The 27,694-nt window shown below is 47.3% G+C and overlaps 1 protein-coding gene across 1 annotated transcript; it reads left to right on the forward strand.

Moving 5' to 3' along the window:
* LOC139645569 (amyloid beta precursor like protein 2-like) lies at positions 1-27,446 on the forward strand (the record flags this gene model as incomplete). The annotated part of the gene is made up of 2 exons (XM_071521316.1): positions 1-343; positions 27,273-27,446. Coding segments are annotated over exons 1-2 (246 nt in total), but the record flags the coding sequence as incomplete, so codon positions are not given.
* Between the last annotated feature and the right edge of the window lie 248 nt (positions 27,447-27,694).

Raw genomic sequence — 27,694 nt, forward strand, 5'->3', positions numbered from 1 at the left:
GCCGGGAAACGGGAGGGAGGCAGAGCGGAGCGGAGCAGACGCGCCACAGCCACAGTTCACATTTCGAGAGAAGACGCACAAGCCCTTTCTACATTTTCTGTCGATCCCGGGCAACAAAACAAGCGGAGCAGGACTTGTCCCGCTCGTCGGAGCAGATTATCACATTATCCCGGGAGTTGGCTCGGTCTTTATTTCCCTGGACGTCTCCTTTCAGATCTAGCCCCCACAGGATATAAGTTATTTACAGTAGCATAACCGGAGATCTTGGAAGATGGGTTCAGTCCCAGCGATATCTGTCCTTATTTTGGGCATTGTGGTTCCAGCGCTGGCCGGCTATATTGAGGTATGAACGCTTGACTCCAGATTTTTTCTGTTTTCTACTGTGATGTTACGAGGTTTTGTCTCGACTCGTGTATCAAAACACGAGCGTGCGTTTGCTCAGGCAAAAGCAAATCTGGTCGGCCTATTTTGTCATCTCTAAATCTGAGCTCTGCTGATTTCCTAAACAACATATCATTTTATTTCACTTCATGTGACAATCTAATATTTTTGGTAGACGATTCCTATTTCCTTCAGATTCCCATATAAGTAATTGATCGGATGATTTGAGGTTAGGATGTCTGGATTTATATAGGCTAAAATATGAAGCCTGTATGTTTAGTTTAGAGTTTTGGCATGAAGGCTGATATAATATCTAGCCGTAGTTAAATATTAATGAGCCCGTGTTCAGGTCATTCTTCAGTTCATTCTTGCGCATCGATTGCAGAGTGTCGGTGCGAGTTGTACAATGTGGGGCCGGAAGGGCTATAACAAGAATCATAGCAGGGTTTGCTGCAGAGATCAAATGAAAGACAACTGGCGCTCTGGCAGGCCTTTGGGGACAGAGGGACCTGAGCAGAGGATCACATGCTTTACCTCCTCTCCAAAACTGCTGTGCCCGTCATGCAGATTCATATGTTTTATAAGCAAAACACAGGAAATCCTTCGCTTGTGAATCAAACTCCAGCTTCCCATGTGTCAGAAGGATCCCAGCTCACTGACTTTACCTATACAGTAACTACCAAACCTAGTGTGCATGCCTGTTGTAGGCCTTTCTGCTTAGTCAAGGACTTTGTGTGATTTGTTTATTCATCTCTAATGTTTCAGAATCTTCTTCTAATGTCTTATTTTGACATGTCTGTAGTGCATACTGCCCTGTTTTTTTTACTTCAGAAACACTGCACAGAAGGCCATTTGGTATACTGCAGGTCCAAATGACCCCAATAGTACTTGTCTTTTTACACACACACACACACACACACACACACACACACACACACACACACACACACGTTAGCAGCCTTACCTGATGCCCCAGTTTCCTGCCCGCTGGCTTATCAGTTATTGTCCCTGGACACTGATGCCTGCAGTGTCAGACATGTGTCACGGGATAACAATGCACCCATTTTCAGAGCAAACAGCCCGGCCGGTGGAAGGGTAAACACAAGTGTTCCTGCCCTCTGCTGAGGCAGGCATGACAAAACATTTTTTAACAAGACGTCTCCTTCTGGCACCATTGTGTGCCATACAAGTGGTTATCAGGGAATGTTTTCTTTCCATGGGTTTTGCGACAAAAAAAAAAAAAAAAAAAAAAACCTCAGCCATTTTGAGGCAGGATTGGCTGGCATTGTGTGGGGAAATAATGGTTATTATGTCCTCAACTAAATCTATGCTGCTGCACTCTTGCTGAAAGACCAATCCCCCTCTGGAATGATTGCCTTCTCAGTCAGCCTTTTTAACCGTACAAAAGTGGTGATCAATACTGTAGAGTCTCTCCTGAGATGATTAATGGATTGAATCAATGAATTATCCTGATCAGTCACCCAGATTAAATTGAGAAATTCATGGTGGCTACGCTGTGCCCAGACTGTGGGCAGCATGCTGAGGATTCCTCTGGTTTAATCAACACCTATGGTACAGGCCAAGACTGTCTTTTTGTGTGTGTGTGTGTGTGTGTGTGTGTGTGTTTGGCATTTATTTTTATTCGCAGTAAGAGAACACATACATAAAACAAGAATAGTCCTCTTTCTTTTTTCTGCCCGCTCCACTCCCCTTCCCTCCCAATACACGCTGCTCACAGGAAACGTTATACTAATAAAATAATAAAACGAATAAATAAATGAACGCTTTACTACACACCTTTAGGGTAAGACCACCAGTGTGCACAGCAGTCTGTAGATTCGATCAGCAGCTGAAGAGTCAGATAAGGACAGAAAGGACGGACAAACAAAAACAAAGAGACGACCAGGCTATATATAAATTCTGTTATATGATCCACGACTTCTCTCTCTAAAGTTTTCAGAGTCCCAAATGGAATAGAATTTACTGGATGACCTCCTAATTGTGTTTTATCTTTTCTAGTTCCAAGTAAAACATCAAAGTGATTCCTTTGGTGGGTTTAGTTTGATTTCCAAGCTAGCAGGATTCAGAGCCGGGCGATAATTCGATATTATCATTTATTTTAGTCTTTCGGTGGAATCATATTGTGATGATATGGTGATTTTTGATATCGTGATACACAACTCTGTTGTCTAAACTGATGATGACAAGCAAATTTTATTTAAAAACTCTGACAAAATGAGGTGTGAAACATTTTAAGGAATATAACTGAAAAATTTCAGTTTTGTTTGAGATCACACCTAGCATTACCATTCAGTTCAATGGGATGAACATCACTTTGATTAGTTAACGTGCAATTTTGCATACGTGAGCCATATTGTGATATATATTGATACTGAAAACAATCCTTATGATTATCGTGATATTGATTTCAACCATATCTCCCAGCTCTAGCAGGATTCTTCTCTCTTCCAGGCCAGTAAAGAAGCAAAAGCAGTGTTGGCCTTTTTGTTTATTTCTCAAATAGCAGCACCAAAAACTGACCGGGACCGTGTTGTATTGACTGTTGTTGTGTTTGTGTGTATGGTAGTGGGAGCTGGTTGTGTGTGTGTGTGTGTGTGTGTGTGTGTGCAGAGCGAGGCCTTAGCTGATGATCTTGTAGAGACACAGCTGAGGTAGATATTGCTGTGCTGACATGCTGACTGCACTCGCTCCCTTGGACCTTGAGCTGAATTTATGAGCAGCCTGTGAGAGCTCCTCAGAGACCCCACCCGTCTCTCTCACACACACACACACACACACACACACACACACACACCACCCCACCAACAAATGGACCTACCCATGGCCTTGGATGGATTATCCCCTCTCATCCATTGTTCCTCTTTTGGTGTTTTGTGATTTGTAAAGGTGTCACCGGACCGGAGCGGCTCTCTTGTCCCCCCCCCCCCCCCCCCCCTTTCCCTTCCTTAAGCATTTTGGGATTAGCCGGCTACTTCAGCTGTGTAAACGCTTTTGTTTTGTCAGGTACCTGTGAGAGTGCTAGATTGTGATCCTTGTTTCTTCAGCTGTGTTTCCCCGCTTTCATCCGAGCATCTCTGTGTCGCAGACATTACACGGCCTGCAGTGGTTCAGGCGAGTTTTGCCCTGGTGATTTCTAGCACTTACTCTCCTTATCTTGCTTTGATAATTTCTGTTGCTTTTTTATCCGAAAACACAATGGGGGACAGGGTATTATTTCAGTTTTACTTTCTCTTGTGGAACATCCATGCAGGCTGAGCAGCTGCATCTGTTCTGGAGCCAATTTAGAAGTGGGGCATAGGCTACCACATAGCAGGTTTACCCAGAGAGTTGCATCACACTGAGGTATTTGCTGATATGGCTCCCACTGGATTAATGTAATACAGAATATCTGGAATAGTTCGTGCATTCAGTACATCCTATTCTCTGCTGACTTTAGCAGGCAGCAATTATCACAGCCGTGTAAAAACCATGGATTGAGAAACGCTATTACGCAACAGCAGATTTTGTGCTAGTCATAAAAGTAAAAAAAATAAATAAATGTTAATTTGTTCCCCTTCCAGTCACTGTGGGCCTGTAGCGTCAAGTACATCAACATGATCATGTGTCATGATTCAAGGCAAGATGGAGCTTGTTTGGGAGAGAGTCATTTAAAATCGCAGTGGTAACTCTCCCTGGTGGCTGAGTGACCTTGGCCTTACATGATCTGTTTGCAAACATGTATTAGTCAGACCGGCCCCAGAGGAACGGACGAGCACATCCCGTCCAAATTAAGCTCTCTGAATCGGATAGAAACACTGGGTTCTCACTGCATGGAGCGTTTTTACAGTGTGAAGGGGGGAAAAAAAATTTGTCTGTTCTGCATAGCCCACAAAATGACTGTGGTGCTGCGCCTATTGCTCCTTGATTGCAGTCCTCTTGCAGCAGCTTTTTTTATTCTTATCATCTAAGGCCTGTGTGTGTGTGTGTGTGTGTGTGCATACGCAGGCGTGCATTGACATTTATGTGTGTGCCTGTGTGTGTGTGTGTGTGTGTGTGTTTGCTCTGGATATGGGCTGATAGTGCACAATTGCATGTGAATGAGTGCCCCCAGTTGGCTGTAATTGTCAAGGCTGGTGCTATGGAACCCTCTATAGTAGGGCTGAATGATTCCCTATGAGGGCCCATTGTGTGGTCCTGAATAGCCGGGAAGACCCATGGTGTCGTTACCATACTGAAGCGATAAAGACGCCTCGGGGAGACGGGGGCGACGGCCGACTGTCGGTGAGGTGTCACTCCTCTGAAAACGCCCAGAAACAACAATCAGGATCACTTTTATTTGATAATGATCTCTCAATACACCTTTGTGGGTGGCGAAGCACAGTTAAAGCTTTCCATGGGGCAGGGAGGGGGGGTGCTTTTTTTTCTCTCTCTCTTCTCTAAGCTATGAAGATTGTCTCTTTGACCTGTGCGTTCTGCCGTGTCAATCAAGTTGAAGGCAACGGCATGTACTCCATCAGCGGTGGATCGGCCTCGCCTGCCCTTGAATTCATAGATTAGCGCGTAAAAACCGTGCTTTCAATTGTTTGGACAGCCCCGTATCCCCGTGAATCCTCTTAGCGGCAAGAAACACTCGGTGCTCAGAGATCTGCAGAGGGGAAAGGTACTAATCCTGGTGCCCTGCCCCTCTCTGTCTAATTCATACTCATACACACACACACACACACACACACACACACACACACACACACACACACACACACAGTCACTGCTTCGCTCACTCCCTCGCTCACCCACTCACACAGTCAAACCCTCATTTCCACGCCCTGCAGAAGCAAACAGACTTCAAAGACGGGCAGAACACAGTGAGTCACCTGTGTGTAATATCAGTGATGTACGGCGAGCATCGACGTCTGATCTGTGCTCTATGACTAACAGTAGGAAGGGATGTCTGATTGAATCTGAGCCCTTCTCGCTCCTTTCATTTCCTCAAAGACACCTTTCCTCCCTCGCTCTGCCTCGGCTGTTTCTTCTTCCGAGCCCGCGCATGTCTTCCTGGAGCCATGCCATCGACAGACACGCTCTCCGCTCATCCCGGGGATTTAAATGGAGAGGCCTCATCAGGCGAGCCTTGTTCTCACGATGCCAGGCTTTTGTCTCCCGGGCTCCGCGTGCGCTCTAATTATCCCGAGCGAGCCGGAGTTGCCTCCAATCCTGCGACTCCAAATGTGTGTGTGTGTGAGTGAGTGAGTGCGTGTGTCTTGTGTGTGCGTTTTTGAAATGTGAAATGTGTGTGTGTATGTTTGTGTGCGCCTGAATCCTCTTTACAGCTCAGCTCATCACATATTTAGTCATTTTTCTCGGTGAGAGATTCTGGGCGGCAGGGAGTTGGGCAGAGTGAGCGGGTTCAAATCGACACACTCTTGACTGCACATTTAAGCTTAAGTTGCACAACCCACCACACACACACACACACACACACACACACACACACACACACACACACCGCCACCATATGTGGGCCAATCTGTACAGCCATTACAACCCACCTCCTGTATACGTAGCCATGGTGAGCGTCACCACACCACACCACACCAAACCACACCACACCACCGTCCCGTTTCCCCAACAGTAGCGCGGCTCGGTCGCATGCGAATTCCCTTTGTCAGTTTATGTGCCACAGCGCTCAGGAATGCATAGCCTGAAGTGCAAACAGCTCGCTGTATTGTGCTGCAGCGGGGTTTTTTTTTCTAACTGAAGCAGCTCTCTTCCTGTGATAGAGCTGAGAGAGTGACTACACACACCCTGGCAAGTTCACTAGACAAAAACATTCCTTTTTTTTTTTTTGTAATCCCTTTGAAAGAAGCCCTGCCATTCCAGACTTTACTTTTTAATGTATTTTTTCGTCGGAGAACGAGAAGGCAGTCGACGTAGGTGGGTTAAACCCTGTCACCCCCCCCCCCTTAGTCTGCCTCTGTGTGTGTGTGTGTCCCTGTATGTGGCTGCCTACAGTGGCTCTGTGAGTCACTCTTGCTGCTTGGGTTTTACTTCCCATGAATAAAATATCCGCTGTTCTATCTGTGAGTTATAGTGCGCTTGTACCTCCGCCTATGGCCCCGTCTGTCTCCTGCTCTGTCCCTGTCTGTCTGCGTGCTGGAGGAGGACGCTTGTCCCTGTCTGTGCGTCTGTAGCCGTCTCCCCCCCCCCCCCCCCCCTTGTCTCTGTCAGGTGTGCAGGCAGCTCTCGGTTTTTGTAGGATCAGTGAGTCATCGGCAGGCTCGGGCGAGGCCTGCACACTGATTTATCTGCCTGGTTATATTTGCCTGCGCCAAACGGAAAAAGAATGGAGGGAGACAGCGAAGAATCAAAGAGCCAGTTTAACTGTGTGCCGGGCATTGTTTCCTGCTGTTTGCACGCTCAACTGCAGAAGTAAATGTAGGAGAATAAATTACTCAAGGGCTGTTTTTTTTCAGGGTTTTTTTTTTCCTTGTGTTTGAACCCATCCTCAACTGAATTTTGTCTCTCTTGTACGAACAAGAGCATTCAAATCAGACCTAGTTTTCCAAGCCTCACTCATAATTGATGTGGCTTTTCTTAGCGCTTTGTTGATTTGTTTCTTTGTCTTTTTCTGTGTGTGTGTGTATGTGTGTGTGTGTGTGTGGGTGGGTCTGTCTTTGTGTCTGTGTGTGTGTGTGTGTGTGTGTGTGTCTATAGTATCTGTTGGGGTATCGGTCTGCCTGTATGTGTGCCTATGTGTCTGTGTCTTTGTTTTCTCTGTGTGTGTGTGTGTGTGTGCTGCACACTCTTCTATGGGAAGCCGTTGTATTTTTAGTGTGTGTTTTTGATGTTGTGTGTGTGTGTGTGTGTGTCGGCGTCACGTACAGCTCGCATCCGAACGTGACTGAGGACGGACGCAGCTACAGCGCCTATTTGTTCGCCTTCCTTGTTGCGCGGCTGTGATTTGAGAGCCATGAAAAGGAGCGTTTGATCGTTTGCTCTTCCCTGGAGCTATCTGCATGCCCAGGTATAAGCACCGTGTGCCACCGTTTACAGCAGAAGGAGAGAGTCTGGAGGGTGGAGGGGGGAGGGGGGGGGTGCCTTGATAAGCTGGCTGGATGACTGGCAGGCTGCCTTGCTGCTATAGTGCTGTGTTTTGCTGAGCAACACTGCACAAATACCCCATCCACTGCCAGGGAAAACAGGGCATGTTAGTTCCAGTTCCCTCCCTGTTCGTCTCCCTGCCCGCCTTCCTTCATATCTCTCCTCTCCTTCCCCCACGCCTGGAGTGGAAATGGTATCATCCAGACTGAAACCAAGGGCGGCAGGGACTCCATCCTGTGTTTTTTTTTTTTTTTTCTTTATTACTTTCTCCTTTTTTTTTTCTCAGGAGAGAGAGAGGGGGGGGAAATGAAAATGTCAGAACGGTAAGAGATAGAAGCAGTGCAGTGTAACAGTATACCCCCAGAGAGACGGCCTGCGCTGCCGCCGCCGCTGTGCCGGCTGTGTGACGGCCCTGTTAGCAGGCTGTCTGATACAGCACTTTCTCAAGGAGAAGGTGGCCAAGGACAAACAGCAGCCCTGTAGGATGGCCCACCTGGGACACAGACGGGGCAACTGGGAGATTCCACCTAGGAAGGAGAGGAAGGGGGAGAGAGAGAAGCCGCTGTACCGCCCTACCTTGCACCTATGAGGCAGGACAGCAGGGTTTTTTTTAATGTTGTAATGGAAATTAAATGAAAAAAAAAAAATTTCCCCCTTAGTCTGTAAGCTCCTACCTTCATGCGCTGTAATTAATTAAATGAAAGGTGTTCATGCATGAAGGATAGCAAAGGCCTGTAGAGCCGTTCCCTGCCCTCACAGAGGAAATAAAAGAGGAGGTCGGTGTGTTCTATAATTTACAGGGAAGGGTCAACGCAAATGAAAAGGTAGAACTTTGCTGAGAGATTGAAATTGAATAGTGCATTGGACGTAATTTCGTCAGTCTAAAAAAAAAAAAAAAAAAGCCCAAGATTGAGCAGGGGAAATTAATGGAGGTTTGATGCGTCGCCACACAGATGGAAGACTGCAAGGAAAGAAACCCTGAGAAATGAAGGAGAGTCATATACACACACACACACACACACACACACACAGACGGACTCATACAAAGGCACATGCACAGCCGCCGCACAGATAATTTGGCTCTGAGCGTGTGCAGCAGCTCCCCTCTCTCCCCTGAGCATCCTCTGTCTGCAGCTCCATCCATCTCTCCTCTTGCTCATACTGTGCACATGTTTTCACAAATACAGTTTTATGTGAGTAGTACAGTAGCAGCTCTATTACACAGTTCCCCAGTGTGTGTGTGTGTGTGTGTGTGTGTGTGTGTGTGTGTGTGTCACCTCTGCCTGGTTGTGGGGAGCGTATTTAGCATTCTGCACCAGGCCTGCCCTCTATCCAGATCAAGCAGCGGCTGAGCTATGACCCTGGTATTATTCTTGTAGTATCTCTCTCATTAATTCCCTCGCTAATGACCAGTAGAGGTTTCCATTATCTGTCACAAGAAGTTGTTGGTCCCATAGTTTCTCATTGAAACCATGGGAAATGACTCCTATCCGCGGCGATGGCGCATCAAACCGTGAACGCTGAGAGAGCTGTCAGATCACGAGTCAGAGGGCCACGCCAGACATGTGAAATTTTTTTGTTACAAAACGGTGCCATTATGCATAATGTGCTCCGAAATGGATGAGGTTTCTTTTGTGTTTTTTTGCGTTAGAGAACTGGCGCTCATGAATGCTGCTCCCCTGCACCTTTATCAGCCATTTTGATCCGAGATAAAAACCAATCAAGCACTCTGGAGTATTCCATTAGTTTGATGAGATATGAATATAGCTCCAAGCACAAATCAGAAATAGTCTGCTGTTTTGAGACAAACCCATTAAAAGTCATTTGATCTTCAGCAGCTAATTATAGAGCGTTCCCCACCCAGCCTCCACCCGCTCCCCTCAGTGTTCATCACATCCGCGTCCTTATGTTTCAGGAACCTATTTAGCGCCACTGCACTGTTATTGAGGGGCCGGGAGCTGACAGGCGGACATGGCAGCTCAGTCATGCGAGGGCGCTGGGATTTGTCAGGCCCCCGCAGTCGGCGTCATCGTGTCGGTTTGGAGCTTGGGATGCTCTCCCAGAGAAATAGCAGGGTGCCACGGAGGGGTCCCGCCCCCGGGCCAAACGCTACGGGGAGACACGCACGAGCGGGAATGAGGCAAGGTCAGGGGTTTGACACAGAGATGGTACAGTAGACGGGTCTAGAGATGGATGCTCCCACTGTGGAGGCTGTGTCTTCTCCATAGAGACATGACTGATGAGCTGTTGGCCTCAGCATGTCTCAGTAGAGTAATATTCTTCTCTCATCTGATTGAAATCCCTCCTCCCTCCCCTTACAGTGAGGCGGAGGGAGGGCAGAGCAGGGCTTAATGACAGATAAGTATATCTACATTACATTCATCATTTTCCCCTGGCAAAGATGGCCTCCCTCGCACTGCCTGGGGCATTGGAGGCTAATGCAGATGTGTGGGTTGTGTCTCCGCTCTGCTGCTTGGCGTCTGCTGGGAAAGGGGAGCGGGTTTGCTCCGCAGTCCGCACATAGATCCATTGAAAATGAGCCTGGAAGGTCATGGGAGTCGGGCGCTGTTATAAGGACTGGAGTCCAACTCTGTAGTCCTCTGTAACATAGTCTCAGTGTTGTAGTCACAGTACGGTCAAGTGTTGTCACGATCGCTGAAATCTCAATCGATCTAAAAGATTTAATTCAATATTTTATAAATGTTCAATACTTTCACCAAATTTGTTCTTCTGCACGCTGAAGTTCCATTTCAGCATCGCCTCCACAGGGCGAATACGTGCGGACTGGGGCAGTTGAAAGAAGATGGATTGGAATAGACAGACTCTCGGTGAGGCTCTTGACAGCGGACTGCAGCAAAAGTCAAAACACGGCAAAAGCGTCAAGCAGCCCACCACATCTCGAGCTGAACTGGTTGAAAATTCTCGCCTTTCAGAGCCGACAAAGACGGCCACTCAACCCGACTGCAAAAACCTCTGTGCAAGAAAATAAAGCTGTCAAAGTCAAGTGTGCTACCGCGTTGCTTGGTGGTTTTCTTGTTTGCCTTGGGATCATAATAGTCTCGAATCTTTTAGATATCGAAGTTAGTATTGGCACCAAAGTCAGAATTCTGGTACAGCAAGGTCAACAACATGCAGGTGCATGTCTTCTGTCCTCCACCCTTTTCTGTCAGCATTTCCACCCACAACATCTGTCACCCAGTATTATTCCATGTTGTCAAATCTTTTGATAGGGCAGAGCGTTGGTGGTTGTCCTTGATCTTGCTCTTTCTTCTGCAGTCCTCTGGCTGGTCTCCCGCTCCAGCGTGGCCTCGGCACAACTCGCGGCCGCCTTGTAGCGAATGAATGTGATATTTCCATGTTGTCCTTGAGATGGCTTTTTCCCGGCCTGCTCACAATGTCGGCTCCCACTGAGCGGCTCTCTCTCACACAGTCCCTCTGATTTAGACACAATGTTCTCCCTTCCCTCTGCCGAACCTCACCGCACAGTCGAGGACAAATTGGTTATTTTATTTCTTACTTTGTTCGCCGCGACACAGTCTGTCCTTGCCTCGCTCACCCGCTCTCCTCTCACTCTACTATCTCTCCATTACTTGTCTCACCTCATCCCCACTTTTCCCTCCTCGCTTTCCCAATTTCTCTTTTGCTTGCTCAACAATTATGCGCTCATTAACCGAGGGAGTCCAGGCTGCTGAGAGAGACGTCAGTGACAAGGCTGCTGGCCTTGCTGAGGTGCCCTGTTACTGTGGTTCCTTTATTGACAAGTCTGCCTGCCTGTCTGCCAGCCAGCCTGGGCCTGAGGAGCGGTCGCATGGAGCTGCATGCTGATGAGTGTGGAGTCATCCAGCAGGAAAACGAAAGAGGGCGGCTGGGAATGACGGAAGGAAGGATGCAGCACTGAGTTTTGACTTGACTTGGAGGGTTAAGAGAGGAAGAGAAGGGAGAGAAAGTGAAGTGAGCACAGGTCATTTCTCCCAAATCCCTCTCCTCAGTGCGAGAGATTAGGCGGCTGTGCTCTCCAGCAGACGAGAGAGGCACACTCCTGTGTCTAATCCTCCTCTTTTAAACTGCTGAGAGTGCAGCACAAAGTGGGGAAAGAGTCAGCGTCCACAGAATGCAGTCCACAGAAAAAACACAGGCCCATCGCTCTAAACAAACTGAGCCCCGTCTAACAATTGCCTAAGCCCTAAATCTCCTGTGTAGCCGCTGCCAGAGCCAAGCCCACCGCTGATTTTTCCCGCCCAACTATCACTTCTCAGCAGGCTCTCGCTCCATCGCATCACCTGAACAGGCTGAAATTCCCCAGCAGAAAGCCAGCTTTGTGTCAGAAATACTCCTCCAACCCTCATTAACTTCTCTGCCTTGGTGATGTCAGGCTCAGACACACATGACAGCAATACACACACACACACATACATACACACACACAGACCGTCCCTTTGCTGCTCCACTCCCTGGCAGATAGACCTCCCACCCAGCACAGAGAGGCTTTTAATAAATGGACAGGCAATGGCCAATTTAATCATGCTAATGTGTATGTTACAGCGGGCGGCTTATCGGCTATTTGATCTCCGCGCCGGCTCGCTAGAGAGAGCCGGGGGCAGGAGCTGCAGGAGGAAGAATGGAAAAACCCAAGCTAGGGGAAAAGGGAGCAATGAAGTGAAAACGAGAGAGAGCTAGTCAATTTAGACTCCTGAACAAGGTAATGAAGACAGCTACTCTGATTCCCATCGGAGAGAAAGAGGGGAGTCAGATAGACAAAGAGATCATTTGGCGGAAGTGCATCTCTCCTATTAGAACAGGGGAATCTACTCAAGCATAGACGTCGGGGAAAGTTACTGTGAAGGGGTGTCAAGTTTAGGCTAAAAACATTGTTTGACTTGGCGATGAGGATTGTTGTTCTGTCTATTTTAGTCATAAACATCTGGCACGGTGATGTCAAGAATGTAATCCGCTCTAGGCCACGTGCACCATAAGCCTGGATAGAGAGGGCTGAGAGGGTCGCCAGCTCACATGGCTCCGAGAGAGAGAGAGAGAGAGAGAGAGAGAGAGACAGGCTGGGGAGGGGAGAGGCAGGTGGAGAGGTAGAGGAGAAGAGAGAGACAAATGTAGTTATAGAGTCGGAGTTGAGACAAGAGGAGAGGGCTGCACAAAGAGTTGTCCAGAGTGCTTGGAAGTGAAAAGAGATTAAAGGAGGGAGATGGGAAATGTGAGGGAGTGAAGGGTTTGCTCATGCAGAGAGCTTTTAGTGGCGGGCAGGAGGAGCGGGCGGTTGTACAAAGCGCTGACAGGAGAACTGCTGGAGAGACAGGCATGCTCAAACCTATTGTTAGCGCATTGTGCAGCTGCGAAGCTGCAGTCAAGATTCACCTGAAAATGGACCTCAATCATCACAGTCCTTGAGTCATTAACGCAAAATGAAAAGCAATTATCTTCTTCCTGCAAAAAATTGTTGTTACTCTCATAATAGCGCCTTATTTATGCAATCATGCACCTGCGTAGCTTAGCAACTAAACAAGCTCTCGGTAAAGCCCTCGGTGTAATTATCTCTTTATCGCTGCAGCACACACTTATCAGTTATTTCTCTGTTGACTGACTTTAATGGGGATACGAGCCTTCTCAGCAAAGAAGTACACATCGTCAGACTGTGTGTTTTTGGATGGGGTTTGTTTTCATTTGCATATGAGTTCAGATATGATCAGAAATGTACACCCCATATACTTTTTACAATCAATTATGACACATAAATCAATCACCTTTCTAATTAAATCTCCCACTCAGAACTGTAGCTATTAAGTAGCAATCCACAATTTTATGGAGCCTTGCGTTATTTTTATTTCTCTTTAATATGATGCTGTGACAACTGGTTGTTGTTCTGGTTGTTGTTCTTTACAACATGGGAGAGAAGCAGATGAATTTATGATGTGAGATAATCACTGAGGTAGTTTGGACATAGAAGATAACAGAGACTGTGTTTTATTGGTTAATAGTCAAGCTGTTCCACTGACCCTCGCCATCCTGCCTCGCCTCTTCGGTTCCTGTTTGCTCCTACCTCCCTCGCCTCTCTCCCCGTACCTCTTGACAGTGATTGGACTAACGAGGAAGCTCTAGCCGAGCCCTCGCTATCGCTTGACGGATCTCTCCCCAAGTTCTCGGCAGCATATACTGCAAATAGTACAGCCAGAGCTGAATCGAAACAAATTTGCTCCCTGCCTCCTCCTCCCCTTCATCCCATGCCCTCTCTGTCTCCTGCTCCTCAGCCAGCTAGAAACCAATCTGCTCTGTATCAGCTCCATCTACCCAGAGAGGCAGGAAAACCCAAATGCAATATTATGATGGCTGGGGATAGACCCTGCAGGGTGCATAAGATGGGGCTGGAAAGGTGGAGGGGAATGAGGAGGGGATGAATGGTAATAATCCGGGGAGATGCTGCCTCTGTGTGTGTGTGTGTGTGTGTGTGTGTGCAGCCTGAAATCTGTGTCAAGAGGGGCCGCGGGGGGGGGAAGCGGCTCCTCGGTCCCTCCTGCTCCCGCTCTGTCTTGCTCTCCTCGCTTCACTGGCAGCCCTTGTCCTCGGAAAAAAAGAAAAAAAGAAAGAAACAACACAAGATGCAGCAGGCATCCTGATGTCGGCCATCAGGCGCTCAGTCACAGTGTGTTCAGACACAGACAGAGAGGAGCAGGCGGGCGCTCTCGACAGCGGCTCCGCGTGTCTGTCTCACGCTCCGCAGACAGCAGCAGAGAGGAAGACGGCGAGACAAAACAGTATTGACAACAAGGGCTGTTTGAGAAAACGTCTGAGAGAGAAAACGCTCGAGAGAGAGAGAGAGAGAGAGAGAGAGAGACAAAGAGATAAAAAGGAGCGTAGAGAGACGACCTTCGCCCAGTGATGTCAGAGACTTTCCCATATCTTGTTGCTTTCCCACACTATGTTGCGTCTCCATTGCCTTTGGTCACTGGGACCTACGTTCTAAATATATGAGGTGCACCTTAGCACGGGTTAACGGGTCGTCTCTTTGGCTTGCCCCTGTAGGAAAACACTCATGCAGTAGAAGCTTGCTCATGAAAAGCATAGGAACTTACGAATTTATCTAGGAATTTAGTAACCGGAAGTCCATTCCTTTCCTATTAGAGCTGAGCAACCAGGGAAACTTGGCCGATGTGTCAACAAGTTTGCCGGCCGAGTAAAGTTGGCCACAGCTGAACTTTTCACGGTCATCGGCCGTCAACAGCCAGATTTCCACGCTTCCTTGTTTCCCTACCAATGCGATTTAGTTTCATTAACAATAGTTCTGCCTGGCAAGTGCAAAATGGATGGGAAGTTGCTTACAGCCATTCAGAGCTTCCCAGTTCTCTTCAACTTTTATTTGAAAGACTACAGGAATAAACCTCTCAAACGCAATGCTTGGAGAACAGTTGCATCCATTGTTGGGGTAGATGGTAAGCTCTGGTGTAATTTCATAACTTTTTGTTTTTCTGCTTATTTTTGATTGTTACCTAATAAGCACTTGCTATGTTAACTGATCAAAACAATGTAACAATGTAGCGATGAAAGGCAATACCAGAGCATCAAAAAAAAAATCCATGATTTATATCAATACATAGCTTATATTTCTTGATCAAAACTTTGTAGCTGCCATAGACCAAGTTCCTTGCAGTGTGAATGCATGGAGAGTGTAAACCATCACTCATCAGAATAATTTCAACTTCTTAATATGATACTGCAAAGAAATCCACAGTATCTTGAGTAGGCGATTGCCTTTTACTGAACTTTCGTCTGTGAATCTTTCATTAAAAAGAATGGAAAACACGGCCTTTAGAACCATTTCACCTTGAAAACTCACTCTGCACGCTCATTTGCAAGAATTCTTCAGATCACATAACGGTTCTAATCATAATTGTACCACTTGACTAAGAACTGGAAGTCATATTTTTTTTAGAGTGCTCTCTCTCTCTCTGACCGAGCCGGGGCGGGCCTGGAAGACAGGACCCCACTGGCCCACCAACTGGATCCGCTTATAAATAGCCCAGACACACCTTCTCCCCCGTGAAAAGGCAGTGTGTCAGAGGAAAAAAGTACTTTGCTCTAATTAACACAGTGTTTTCTCCTCTTCTCCTGGCCTCTCCTCTTCTTTTCTACATTTACATTTTACATTGCAGGCTTGTAGCCGACACTCTCATCCGCACCTTCTTCAAATGAACGTGTCAGATTAATTTCTAGATCACGACTGTAACAAGCAACCAATAGTAAGGAGTGCAGGGGTCTGAGCCATGCTGCCCCGACAGTATTCCTGTGATAATAGAATGATCCTGCAAAAGAGAAGTGCCTGGAAAAAGAAATAAAATATGAGCTGAGGAGAGATGTAGAGGGTTTTTTATTTATTTTTTTTATTTTTTTATGAGAGCAATTTAGAGCAGCGAGAAGAGGAGGAAGATGTCGGAGAGAGAGAATATGATTGAGTGGTGACATGAGGTCCTTCTTGAGGAGATGAATTGTAAGGCTATAACAGAAGATGGGAAATGACTGTGAATGTCCGCTGACGATGCCCCTGCTGCTTGACAACGCTACGCTGGCAAGTTTTGGACGCTTCATCGGTGTGGAAAAGGGTGTCGACAAATTCTGAGCTATAGGTCCTATTCCTAAATAAACTGTCAGTCGAGTGCTACTTGGCTTATAAATAGATACAAGTTGTTTTTCTGAAATGCTGTGTCTGGACCGGTGAAACTTGGTGGAAATTGGTGGAGCCGCCCTCTTGTCGCTACACTTGAAATTGTTCAACTCCATCACCATCCCACAATCCTCTGCACAATTTCTAGGCCTGCTCTCATTCAGATGAATAGGGAGCGTCACCTCACCTGCGAACTTTGCTGTTCAATAGACTCTGCTGTTTCAACTGGAATTTTCTATGTGGTACAAACCAGTCCTGACAATTACTGCAAACTCTAGCATGTGGTCAGTTGTAGGGATGGGACAATATATCGAAATTCAGTGTATCAATATAAATATATTCAATACTCAATATAAAATGAATCGCAAGCTCCCTTATATTATTCTGTAGTAATCACAAATGAGACGGCTTGCCCAATACAGCTTCAGAAGCTTTCCATCCAAATTATAGTATTTGCGCTTGGTAATGACATTTTTACATTATTGTTTATATTCTAGCAACCATTGCTAGGAAGATTTGTGTCTCAGAAATAAACATAATTCTGCACAGTCACACTTTGTTGTCATTGAACTTGCATTTATTACCTCATACTAAAACCTCATATCGCGTGTTTAATCGTATCGTGAGAAAAGCATATCGTCCCATCCCTAGTCTAGTTTGTCCTCTGTCATTTTGCCCGACCATATTCCTCTCCAACCTTGAGCTTCACGGCCGACCGTCTCGTAAATATTTTAAAAGAAAAACAGCGGCAGTTGGTGTAAAGTCCGCTCATCACGGGGAGCGGCATAGCTGAACGCACAGACGTACGGTGCCATGGAAATGGGCCGCAGCATCTTTTGTTCAGGATGGGACTGCGCACAGACATAGCTTTGTGTACGTATTTGTGTGTGTGTGTGTGTGTGTGTGTGTGTGTGTGTGTGTGTGTGTGTGCGGACGTATGGAGTGGAGGGTCACTTTTGTGTTCGCACACAAGGAGACAGTGTAGCTGAATGCAGCAAACGGCGGCGTCTCCCTGGCAGAGGAGCAGCTGTTATTGTGAGTGCCGTCCTCTTTGCCATTCACGCAGCCTCCGTCACCGCACCTCTCCTCCTCCTCCTCTCCCTCACTACCCCTCTCTCTCATGTACCAGTCTCTCACAACCATGGCCTCATTCCCTCTTTCTCCATTATTTTTTTTTTTCTCTTTCCTGAACCCCCCCTCCTCCCCACCCTCTCTCTCTCTCTCTCTGCTCTCCCACTCTCCCTCTTTCTGTTCCTCGCTCTTTCATTGCAAGCTTCTGATGATCTATCTCCCTGCTCCCATCTCCTCTCTCCTCTCCCTCCCTCCTCCCCCCTGCTCCACTTCTTCAATCTATTTCCCTCTCTTTTGCCCTTGCCTTTTCCTTTTTCCCCTCTCTCTCTCTCTCCCCTTCTCCCTCTCTCTCTCTCTCTCTCTGTCTCTCTTTCTTCTGCAGCCTCAATGTTCCTCTGTGTGAATAGCTGGGATGCTTTTGTAGAAGGTTTCCATAGTGACGGGCCATTTGAACAAGTCGTCATTCACGTCCGTTTGCTGTAAGCTGGAGAGAGGCCATGTTATCTCCCCCCGACACACAGACAGACCTGCGCCGCTCAATCACCACAACCGTTATCCCGCTAGTAGAGAGTTGCTACATATCTTCTTGTTGCCCGCTTAATTACGTACACATTTCACCACGCTGTTCATCTCCCTCTTCTTCTTCTTCTTCTTCTTCCCTCGTCTTTGTATAAGCGTGACGCCGTACCAGATCAAGTTGCGGGTCGATCATTGCCCCCCCTGGAAACTGGCGGTCATTACCGTGCACGGTTTTGAAATGTAGTTTACTTAACCTTAATTTAAAAGGTGGTACGCGTAGCATTTGAACATCAATAAATGATTACCACATTCATTTTCAGGCATAAATAAAACACAACGAGACCATCGATGAGAAGACTGGCAGCCTCTACCGGCCTCTGCACTGCCAATTCCAATTCCACTAGTCCGACTGCATAGCTTCAGCTTTACATTAGCTTACCTCGTCAAAATGCATATTGGCTGTTATCGACTCTTATCTTTCTTCTTGCTCTTCAGAAACACAGAGTGACGACAGGGAGGGGAGGTGGGGGGGTCAAGAAGCAACACCCTCTTAGAGACCAGAAGAAACAGGATTTATGGGAGATGTGGTCTTACTTTTGACATATAAAGACAATTCAAGTCGCACAGTGTTCTCTTTTCTTTTAGTTGTTGTGTTTTATTATCCCAGCAGATGTTTTTGGCTACGTGGCCTTCGTCATGGTGATATAGAGGAAATCGAGTCACTTCCTTATATGTCCTGCACTGGGTCGTAGGTCACAAAGTATAAGCATATATCTGTGATATAACCATTTGTCATAATCCTTTCATCACAGCTTATCGAGGAACCGAAAATGCTACACGTAATACTTTGTCTCTTTCAAGGGAGACCTGGTCAAGACACCAGACAGAAAGTTCTAGACTAATAACTATATTTCAAATCACATAAGAGGTAAGCGCAAAGTCAAATGTGAGTGCTGAAAAAGCAGTAATCCAATAGCAGACCATCAGGAGCCAAGTGTGCATAAATGTCCTCATTGAGCCTGCCTCAGATCCATCATGATCACTTTGAACTCATCTAGAGAGACCGACTCTTTCCCCTTTTTTAAATAGTTTTGCTGAATGAGTTTGATGTGGAGACACAGAGAGCAGACGAAGGCTCTGTCTCAGCATCGCTACCGTGGCTTGAGGCGTGAGAGAGGCGAAGCGGCCCGGGGGCGGGGGGGCGGGTCAACGGTGTTTCCAGAATTTCGGCACTTTGGAACGGCTCCACGGCCTCGTTAAAGACAGGCATGTTCAATCAAGCACAGATTGCAAATAGGGTTAGTATGTGAATCGGGAGGCTGGTGCCGGCGCGTTGTGGTGGGGCCGTTGTCTTCCACGGTGGGTGATGGGCGTGTGACAGTATTTTTCCACTCCCCCTGTGTGTGTGTGTGTGTGACTGTTGGGGTGGGGGGGCAGGCGGAGCAACGAGCTGTCCTCTCCTGTCCCGTCCCGTCTGGCTATGAATGATGGAAGGTTAACGAACCACACAGAGGTGACCCACTGTTCAGCTGTCTGTGGAGCATCATCCTGTCACCTGCATCACACACGCACAAACGCACAGAGTGGCGCACACAGATGTAAATACACTTTCTTCCCACAGTTTCCTGTAAGAAATTAAAATTTGTTTGTGGTCAGTGTATCTGTTTGGGCATGTTTCTAAACTATGATGACCTTGTTTGCTTTGGGATTTTTTGTGTTTGGGTTCCCTTCGTCAGATCAGATCGTTTCCCAAGCATTTCCGTTTTAATTGTAAGAACGTCACTTACTGCAATCGTAGCCGTGTCGCTTGAGAGGAATTGGAGCTAATGAGTGTTTTTTGGGCCAAGAGACCGATTCCTCAGCAGATTCTCGAGAAGAGGAAGGTGGGTGACGGTTACAAAAAGGGAAGGACTCGTCTCGCCCACGCAGAGCTTAAGTCAGCTGGACTTTTCGGTAAATTTCACCCTGGTCGTTCTGTTCAGAGGAAAGTGCCACTGACTGGACTGGACTGTCCCCCATCTGTGAGGGTGTTTTGCGCTGTGGGAGGGGACCGGTGACTCATAGGGCAATTCCAGAGTATAGTCTCGGGACGCTTCAGATGGCTGCGGCGAAGACAAAAGGCCATTTCAGTCAGACAGTGGAGCTCATTTGCATTGCAGCGAGGGACTGCCCTTTTGATTCAGAGACTAAGAACACGACACCTTTTTTCCTTTTTATTATTCTGTTTTTACTGTCTGCCCTTTCACGGGTGGGGGTGGGGTGTCGGGTCAGTAGGAAAATGTCATTGTCCCTCTGTGGCTGTCCTCCCTCTCATCTGTTATCTGTGGCTGCTGAGCCATTTGTTTAGTGCTGATGTCAGTGGCCTTCCCACAGGTTTCACTTCCTGTAGGAGTCACACTCATGTCACACTGACTGCCTCAACAGGTGTGTTTGTTTGTTTGTGTGTGTGTGTGTGTATGGATGGATAGACAGACAGACTTAAAGTTTCACAATGAAACCGCATCTCGCTTCCTCAATTTGATGTATTTCCTGTTTGTACAGGATATTGCGGTGGGACATAATAATAAATCATATAATATGAAAACCAACTTGGCCGTAACACAGGGGGGGATCATTAAAAACTGTAAACCAATGGAATATCAGTTAGGGAGAGAAAGGCAGTTTTATTTGATGGGGAGGAACAAAGGGGCGGGATTGTTCAAAAATCAGTGATGGTTTTATTGATTGGATTTTTTCCTGGTACACAATGAAGTCACCACTTAAGTTTTTCCATTTTCCAGGAAGTAAAACTAATGAGATTTTCATATAACAATACAATAAAATATTTTTTTCCCCATTTTTTTGGTATAAATTGTCATATAGGTGTATGGTGTGCTAGAATGCGCTAAAAAGGCAGAAAAAATAAGTCATTTTTTAATTTCTGTGTGACTTTAAAGAGCTATAAGTATCTTATGACATTTATCTTCTATTAGTGAACCAGGAATCAGTATGTCTCTGGCACAACTTACGGTGGCCTGTATTGGACAGAAATACAAAAGTCACAACAGAACACCTAAGCTAGCTAATTAGAGCAGAGATCCAATATAAACATTGAGTGAGCAGTATATATACAGTATATCACAATGCAAAATATTGTAATAATAATATTAATTTGTCATTTACTTTTTTGGCTTGAGAAAGAAATGTGTTGTCAGGCCCGTCGGTCCATCTTTGAGCATTTCAAAATGCAATAGGTGGGGTGTGTGGGGAGGTTTGTCCCAAAATAAAGTACAGGCCGAAAAGTTTTTAAACACCGCAAATCTCAGCACCTGGCAAAGTAATCGCTGAGTCATTGGTATTGATCAGTCATTTTGTACTATGGCACAGTAAAAATCATACTTAATGTACCTTTAAATTATCCTGGATTCAATTGTCACGGCAGCAACAGCAGCTTGAGACACGATAAACAAAAAAATAAAAAGCTAATAAAGGAATGAGAAAGCTGGAATCGCCCCTCTGTATCAACACGACACAGTAATCAGTAGATATTCTTTGTCCTCTCCTCATATATGGCACATGAATCAAGAATGAAGAAGGATATTACACAAATCTATATGCGTATACGTGTGTGTGTGTGTGTGTGTGTGTCGGTGTGTGTGTGTGTGTCTTCTTGCCATCCCCAGGCTTTCTCACCACTGCCTATCTTGTTTAAGCATTAAGTCACCACAGGGAAGGATTAGGCGGCTTAGCTATGCCAGGCATTCCTTCACAGGGTCACATGGACAGTAAGCATTCTGGGAACCCGCGAGTCCCAACCGGTGCCTCGCACTGGGGCTGTTTTTATAGGACTGCAACGGGGCGGCTTCACCATACCTCTGCCAAATTTAGACCGTTTTGTGCCCACCGCTTAGCGAGGCCCGCCACCGAAGTCTAAAGGTCTGCAGTCTGGTGACGGAGCCGCCGCCAGCTGCTCTCACAGTCGTTGCTTTTCCACACAACACAGGCAATTAACAAAACTTATGTTTGTCACCAACGTCAGCCAGGCTTCCCACCTACCTTGACCCATTTAGTAGACTGGTGTGTTTACCGGGGAGGTTTGTGTACAGTGTGTGTTTTGGCTAGTTGATAGTTAATAGGTCTGTTGATGTGTCTGTGTTTGTGTTGGAGGGGAAAACCGAGGCGCCAACCCCGGTGTTTTTAAAACCGTAATGGCCGTCGTTACTTCCCCCTTTCCCACCGTCCTCTCTGTGTGTGTCCTGAGCTCTCACACTGCTGATCACGCTGCCCCGAGGAGCAGACCTGAGGCCACACACACACACACACACACACACACACACACACACAGATAGGATTAGCTACTTTGGATCTTGTCCAGATACTGCGGGGCAGGGCATGTAATAACTGACCCATACTGGACCAGGAGGGTCCAGTAGGGAATGCCAAAATCTCTTTAAAGGATAATACCGGTGTGTTTTTTTAAGTTTGTGCCAATCACCTAGGTTGCCCCTCTCCTTTGCACACAGTCAGTATAGTTGAAGCTGTCGGGGCTCGTTTTCCTCCCTTCAGAAGAGGCCATCTGCTGCCATTCATTTTTGTACAGCATGAAAAACAACTTCCACAGACTCGAAAATTGCCTGAGCTGGATAATCCATCACAGTAAACGTGGAGCCTTAATTTGGTTTTGTCAGAGTTTCTGTTTTATCGTCATTTCATTGTGCCCGAGTTGAGCGCTTTCACGTCAATGTGTGGATTGTGTGATACGCTCTGCCGCCTGTCGATCACCTGACACCCACAGGAAGAAATGGAAGCGTCCACCAGGAAATAATCCCCCATCAAAACATGTCGCCTTACAAACTTTATTGCCACATCCATCTCTTAGTTAGCAGTTAATTTCAAGCTAGGTTTGACATCATAAAGTTTGTATTTTAAAAATGACAACAAAAAAAAAATCTAATTACATACAGCAGGCATTGTAAAATGATTATGGGAAATGTAAACTAGATGTAGACAGTAAATGGCCTGTAACTCTAAATGATGCTGTTATTCTCCTATAAGTGTTGCTGGGTAAATTGAATATCGTGCTAATGTTTTCCATGGGAGATGAAGGCAGATTCACCTCTAATGTATATGGTGTGTGTGTGTGTGTGTGTTTGGATTAGCTTGGGTTGGTCATTAGAAACCCAGACTTTTAAGGTATTTTTGTCTCTTACAAGGCTGAGGAGGGGAAAAAAACAAGTCTTTGTTTTTGTGTGTGTGTGTGTGTGTGTGTGTGTGTGTGTGTGTGTGTGTGTGTGTGTGTGTGTGATGTTCCATGTGTTATTCCATGAGAGGCACCGCCATGTCTTAGCTTGTTTTATGAGAAAGTTGGCGTAGCACAGAGCAGGCTAATAAACCCTGTTTGTGTGCTAGAGGCAGACTGGGAAGGGGGCGAAAAGGCTTGTGTGTGTTTGCCTGCTTGCTGTATGGGAGGTGTGTGTGTGTGTGTGTGTGTGTGTGTGTGTCCATTCTTGCTCTGTCTCTCTCTACCAGTTTAACAGTTGTTTTAAACTTTACGTAGTGTGGTGTGAAAGGCAGCAGCCAGCTCTTCCCCTGCCAGTAAAGAGTGAAAACAAGCTAAATGATCCTCAGCCCACACAGCTTCTGACAGGCGTTTTCCCTGCGTTCACACTGCCTCCCGCCATTCTTTATTGCATTACAGTCAGTGTTCATTTGGGAATAATATGTCAAAGCAGTGACATAAGCCAATCAGTGCACATTCCCTGCTGCCGTTTGTCTATTTACCCTATTTGCCCAAGCTTTCTCTCTCTCTCTCTCTCTCTCTCTCTTTCTATTCCTGCCTTCCACTCCCTCGCTCCCTCGCTCTTTGTCTGTCTCTCTGACTCGCAAAACATGCCTCCACATAGCGGCAGGTGTTCACACTTACACGTGATGTAACATCTCAGGGTGAGTCAGTAATGAGAGATGCTCGATGAGTTACGCTCGTTTAGGTGTGGCATATTTTTCCAGTAGCTGTGTGTGTGTTTGTGTATGTGTGTGTCAGCGTTGTAGTTAAGACCAAGACCTGAGCTGTATCAAGTCCATTAAGACTTTCAAGGGTCGGGGGGGTCGGGGGAGGGGGGGGGGTGTGAGTCGAGACCGAGACCAGAGTCCAATTCAAAACCATGACTGTAATAGTGTTGATCTGCCATCACAGTGAGGGCTCAAAACCAGTTTCTCTTCGAATATTTCAAAACAAAAAAACAAACATTATTTAAGCATTTTAGTAAGACGCAACTGGACATTTGATAAGATTACTACATGACAGAGGGCATTGTAAGGGAGAGGTTTGTCAGATCTAATCACACTAAAAAAGAAAAAAATAATTTAGACTCGGATGATGTGATCGACAGTGGCGATGACACTCCAGTTGCGAACTCGAGCGGTCTTGAAATAAATGTCCGAGTCATCGCTGTCTGAGAGGGAGTCAAGGCCGAGTAAGAACGCTGTCAAGTCCAAGACGAGAACTAAGAGACCCTTTAAAATGTGGCGTGTCGAGTACTACATCACTAGTGTGTGTGTGTGTGTGTGTGTGATTGTGTGTGAGATTGTGTGGCAGGCTATTAGGTCAGCGGCATTGACTGTCCAATCTGTGTTGTCTTGAGGCCCATCATCCTCCTGGCTGGGGAATCACGGATGATGAGAGAGGGATCACAGACGAGACAAATCACTTCTACTTCTTCTATGCTCGGCCTTCCCCCTAAAGCCCTCAGTGTGTTTGTGTGTGTGTGTGTGTGTGTGTGTGTGTGTGTGTGTGTCACTAACTCCTGCTCTCTGCTGCCCCTGGTGGCTCTGCCCTCTGTTCAACCCCCGGCTCAGAGCGGCTCTTCCTTAAGTAAACAGGCATGTGACTCCAGGTTTAAGGCAATGCTATTAACCGCTCTGTTGCCCTGCTCCTGCTCCCCTCATGCCATTGTTGCACTTGGAGAATAAGACACACTAAGCCTTTATCACCTAGTGGAGCCCGAGAGGTGCTGGGATGGCCCAGCGCTTGTGTTTTTTTACCCCCCCCCCCTCTCTTTTGAACTAACGGCCACAGAGGCTAGTTGTGGTCAGGCTGTCGCTGCTGTGGTGCCACTCTTGTTTTCCTCCCTCAGTTCCTTCCCTCCCTCTCTCCCTCCCTCCCTCCCTCCCCGTCTCACACACCCCAAGCCAATCTCACAAAGGAATGAGAGGGAGGAGGAGAGCAAACAGTGAGCGAGCCACAGGCCGGTGGTGGTGCAGAGAGGGAGGCAGGGAGGGAGGAGTGGAGCGGGACAAAGACATGCAGATAGAGCAAGGAGGGAAGATGAGGTTCACCCAGGGCTGTCGTGCCTCTAGGACCCAATCAGGACATTCCTGGTGTGTGTGTGTGTGTGGTGTGTGTGGTGTGTGTGTGTGTGTGTTGTACTTGCTCGAGTGGGCTTGTGTGGCTGCATGCATGTATGTAGTTGTGTCTGTTTTGTGTGTGTGTGCATGTATGGGTACATATGCGCTTGTGTGTCTGCATGTGTGTGAGTGAGTGTGTGCGTGTGTTCATGCTTGCTTGTATGGCTGCTAGTGTAGCTGTGATTGTGTGTGTGTGTGTGTGTGTGTGTGAGTGACAGAAAGTGAGAATGAGTGTGTGTGTTTGTTTATGCTTGTTTGCGTGGGTGCACATGTGCTTCTGCGTGTGTGTGTGTATGTGAGAGTGTGTGCATATGTGTGTGTATGTGTTCATGCTTGTCTGCGTGGGCACCAATTTGCTTGTGTGGCTGCATGTATGCATGTGTTTGTGTGTGTGTGTGTGTGTGTGTGTGTGTGTGTGTGCAGACTCAGCGCTGGCTGGCTCCGCGGCTCATCACACGCTACAGCCAACTGCTGATTACACAGGACTTGTTTTCGTCCCTGCTCTCCTCTGTTCTGCGCCTATTATCAGCCTGGGAGACTGCGCAGAATTAGACCGAGAGCCTTGTCTAACACACAAGTCACTCAAGTCTCCCTCTCCAGCCGTTCTCCTCGGCTCAGCGCGGGCCGGACGCCGCCTCTCCTGCGGGGCCGAGGACCCGGGTAGCGGCAGCAGACGCTCGGACAGCTGTAGAGTCCGACAGTCCTCGCTCAGTCCCTCTCTCTCTCTCCGGGACCAGGGTCCTGTTTACCCAGTCTGATGACATTATGACAATCAAGCGGGGATCAGTTCCGTTCCGCTTCCTGTCCGGGCGGGGGGGGGGGGGGGGGGGCGCTCCCTGGTGTGTTTTGGGATAGTCAGGCATGCAGAGTCACCGCGGCACGCTGATTCATTAGAGTTTCCCCCATTGCTGCGACACCGCTGGCGTCAGGCGCGGGGGGGGGGGGCAGCAGGCCGTGACCTGCTGTTGTCTCAATGAAGAACCGATTAGATGACCGACACTAGCAGCCCACCCAAGGGCAATTTTTTGGAAGCCGATCGCGTGACGGCTAATTACGCAGCAGAGTTTTTGGACCGTTGCCGTCCGTGGTGTTCAAGTCGGGTCCGGTGAAGGACAGCCAGACAGGGCGTTCCGGCTTCCTGCTCGCAGAAAGAGGAACTGCGAGAGTTCAGTAAATTGAGCAGGATTTGTGACGACAGGAAGGAGGTAGCTCGACGGAGGGGAAGAGATAGTAGATTTCCTCTCTCGTCCAAAAGGGTGGGGAGGTAAACACAGATGGGCCATTCTGATGGAAAAAAAAATCACAAAAATATTAGTTGAACAAAATGCTGTTTTTGTATCTCATTACACATGCTATCTCTACACATTAAATGGCATTGCCTGTATGTGTCTGTAGTTGATGTGAGATGTCTAGTGGATCAGGAGTCATCAGTGTTTGCCATCAGGAGTAAATGATCTATTCCTTGTGGCCAGACTTTTGTCCCAGGAGGCCTAGAGAAGCAAAGCTCTGCCCTAAACTAGGAATGTCCTGGTTTGTGAGGCATGACGGACTGGATCTTTCTCTCTCTCTCTCTCTCTCACTCTCTCTCTCTTCTCTTCTCTCTTCTCTGTCTATCTCTCTCTCTGTAGCCTCTCAGTCACTCAGTGGGCATTGGAGCAAAAACGAGCAAAACCTCACGCACAAATCCAATCAAACCCCTAGTCGTCCAAACATCAAGCTAACCAAACACTCCAGAGCTGCAGGCTGGAGCTGCATTCAATTTCTTTCTGTCTGAGCCCCTCTCTCTGTGTCTCTCTCTCTCTCTCTCTCTCTCAGCACTGCAGTGAGTGGCGTTAGTTGCCAAGCGTTGACAGGCCGTTCTGATGCCGTTCCATCGCATCCCTTACAGTTATCCACCGCAGTACGGCCATGAACTGGACCTGCTTTATGTGTTCAAACAAGTTCGCTCTTCCCGGTGTCGGGCCTCTGTGTTGGACTCATAAGGGAGTTTATGAGGAAAAGCGAAGGGGGCAAACAGTGTCTCAAGTCTGACTGCAAGCCAGAATGCTTCTATCTTTTATGGCTGTATAATGATGGAGTGCATTAACCCCTGTTTCTCTCTCTCTCTCACTCTCCCTCTCTCTCTCTCTCCCTCTCTCTCTCTCGTTCTCTCCAGGCGCTGGCAGCCAACGCAGGCACGGGGTTTGCCGTGGCCGAACCGCAGGTGGCCATGTTCTGCGGAAAGCTCAACATGCACGTCAACATCCAGACCGGCCGCTGGGAACCCGACCCGTCCGGAACCAAGACCTGCGTAGGAACCAAAGAGGGAGTGCTGCAGTACTGCCAGGAGGTGAGTCACCGTGACACAAATACGCTTGAAGTGGCTAAAAATACGCCGCTTTCCGGGAAGGCGTAAAAGTAATGGGATTTTGATGTAAAAATAAGAGCAAAGTAAATTTTTTGGGACATTTATTGTTAAATAGGTGTTATGATATGGGGAACTGTGGTGGGTAAAAGTCATTTTTCATTTCACTGTGATGTGAATGAGCAACTTCTATTAGAGAGGCAGTTGCTGGCAAGCCGTTGTTCAAAGACAGA

Source organism: Centroberyx affinis, unplaced genomic scaffold (genome assembly GCF_046629955.1).
Source record: "Centroberyx affinis isolate AG114_WGS23_722 - 3 ecotype Tasmania unplaced genomic scaffold, CSIRO-AGI_Caff_v1 ptg000884l_1, whole genome shotgun sequence".
Lineage (NCBI taxonomy): Eukaryota > Metazoa > Chordata > Actinopteri > Beryciformes > Berycidae > Centroberyx > Centroberyx affinis.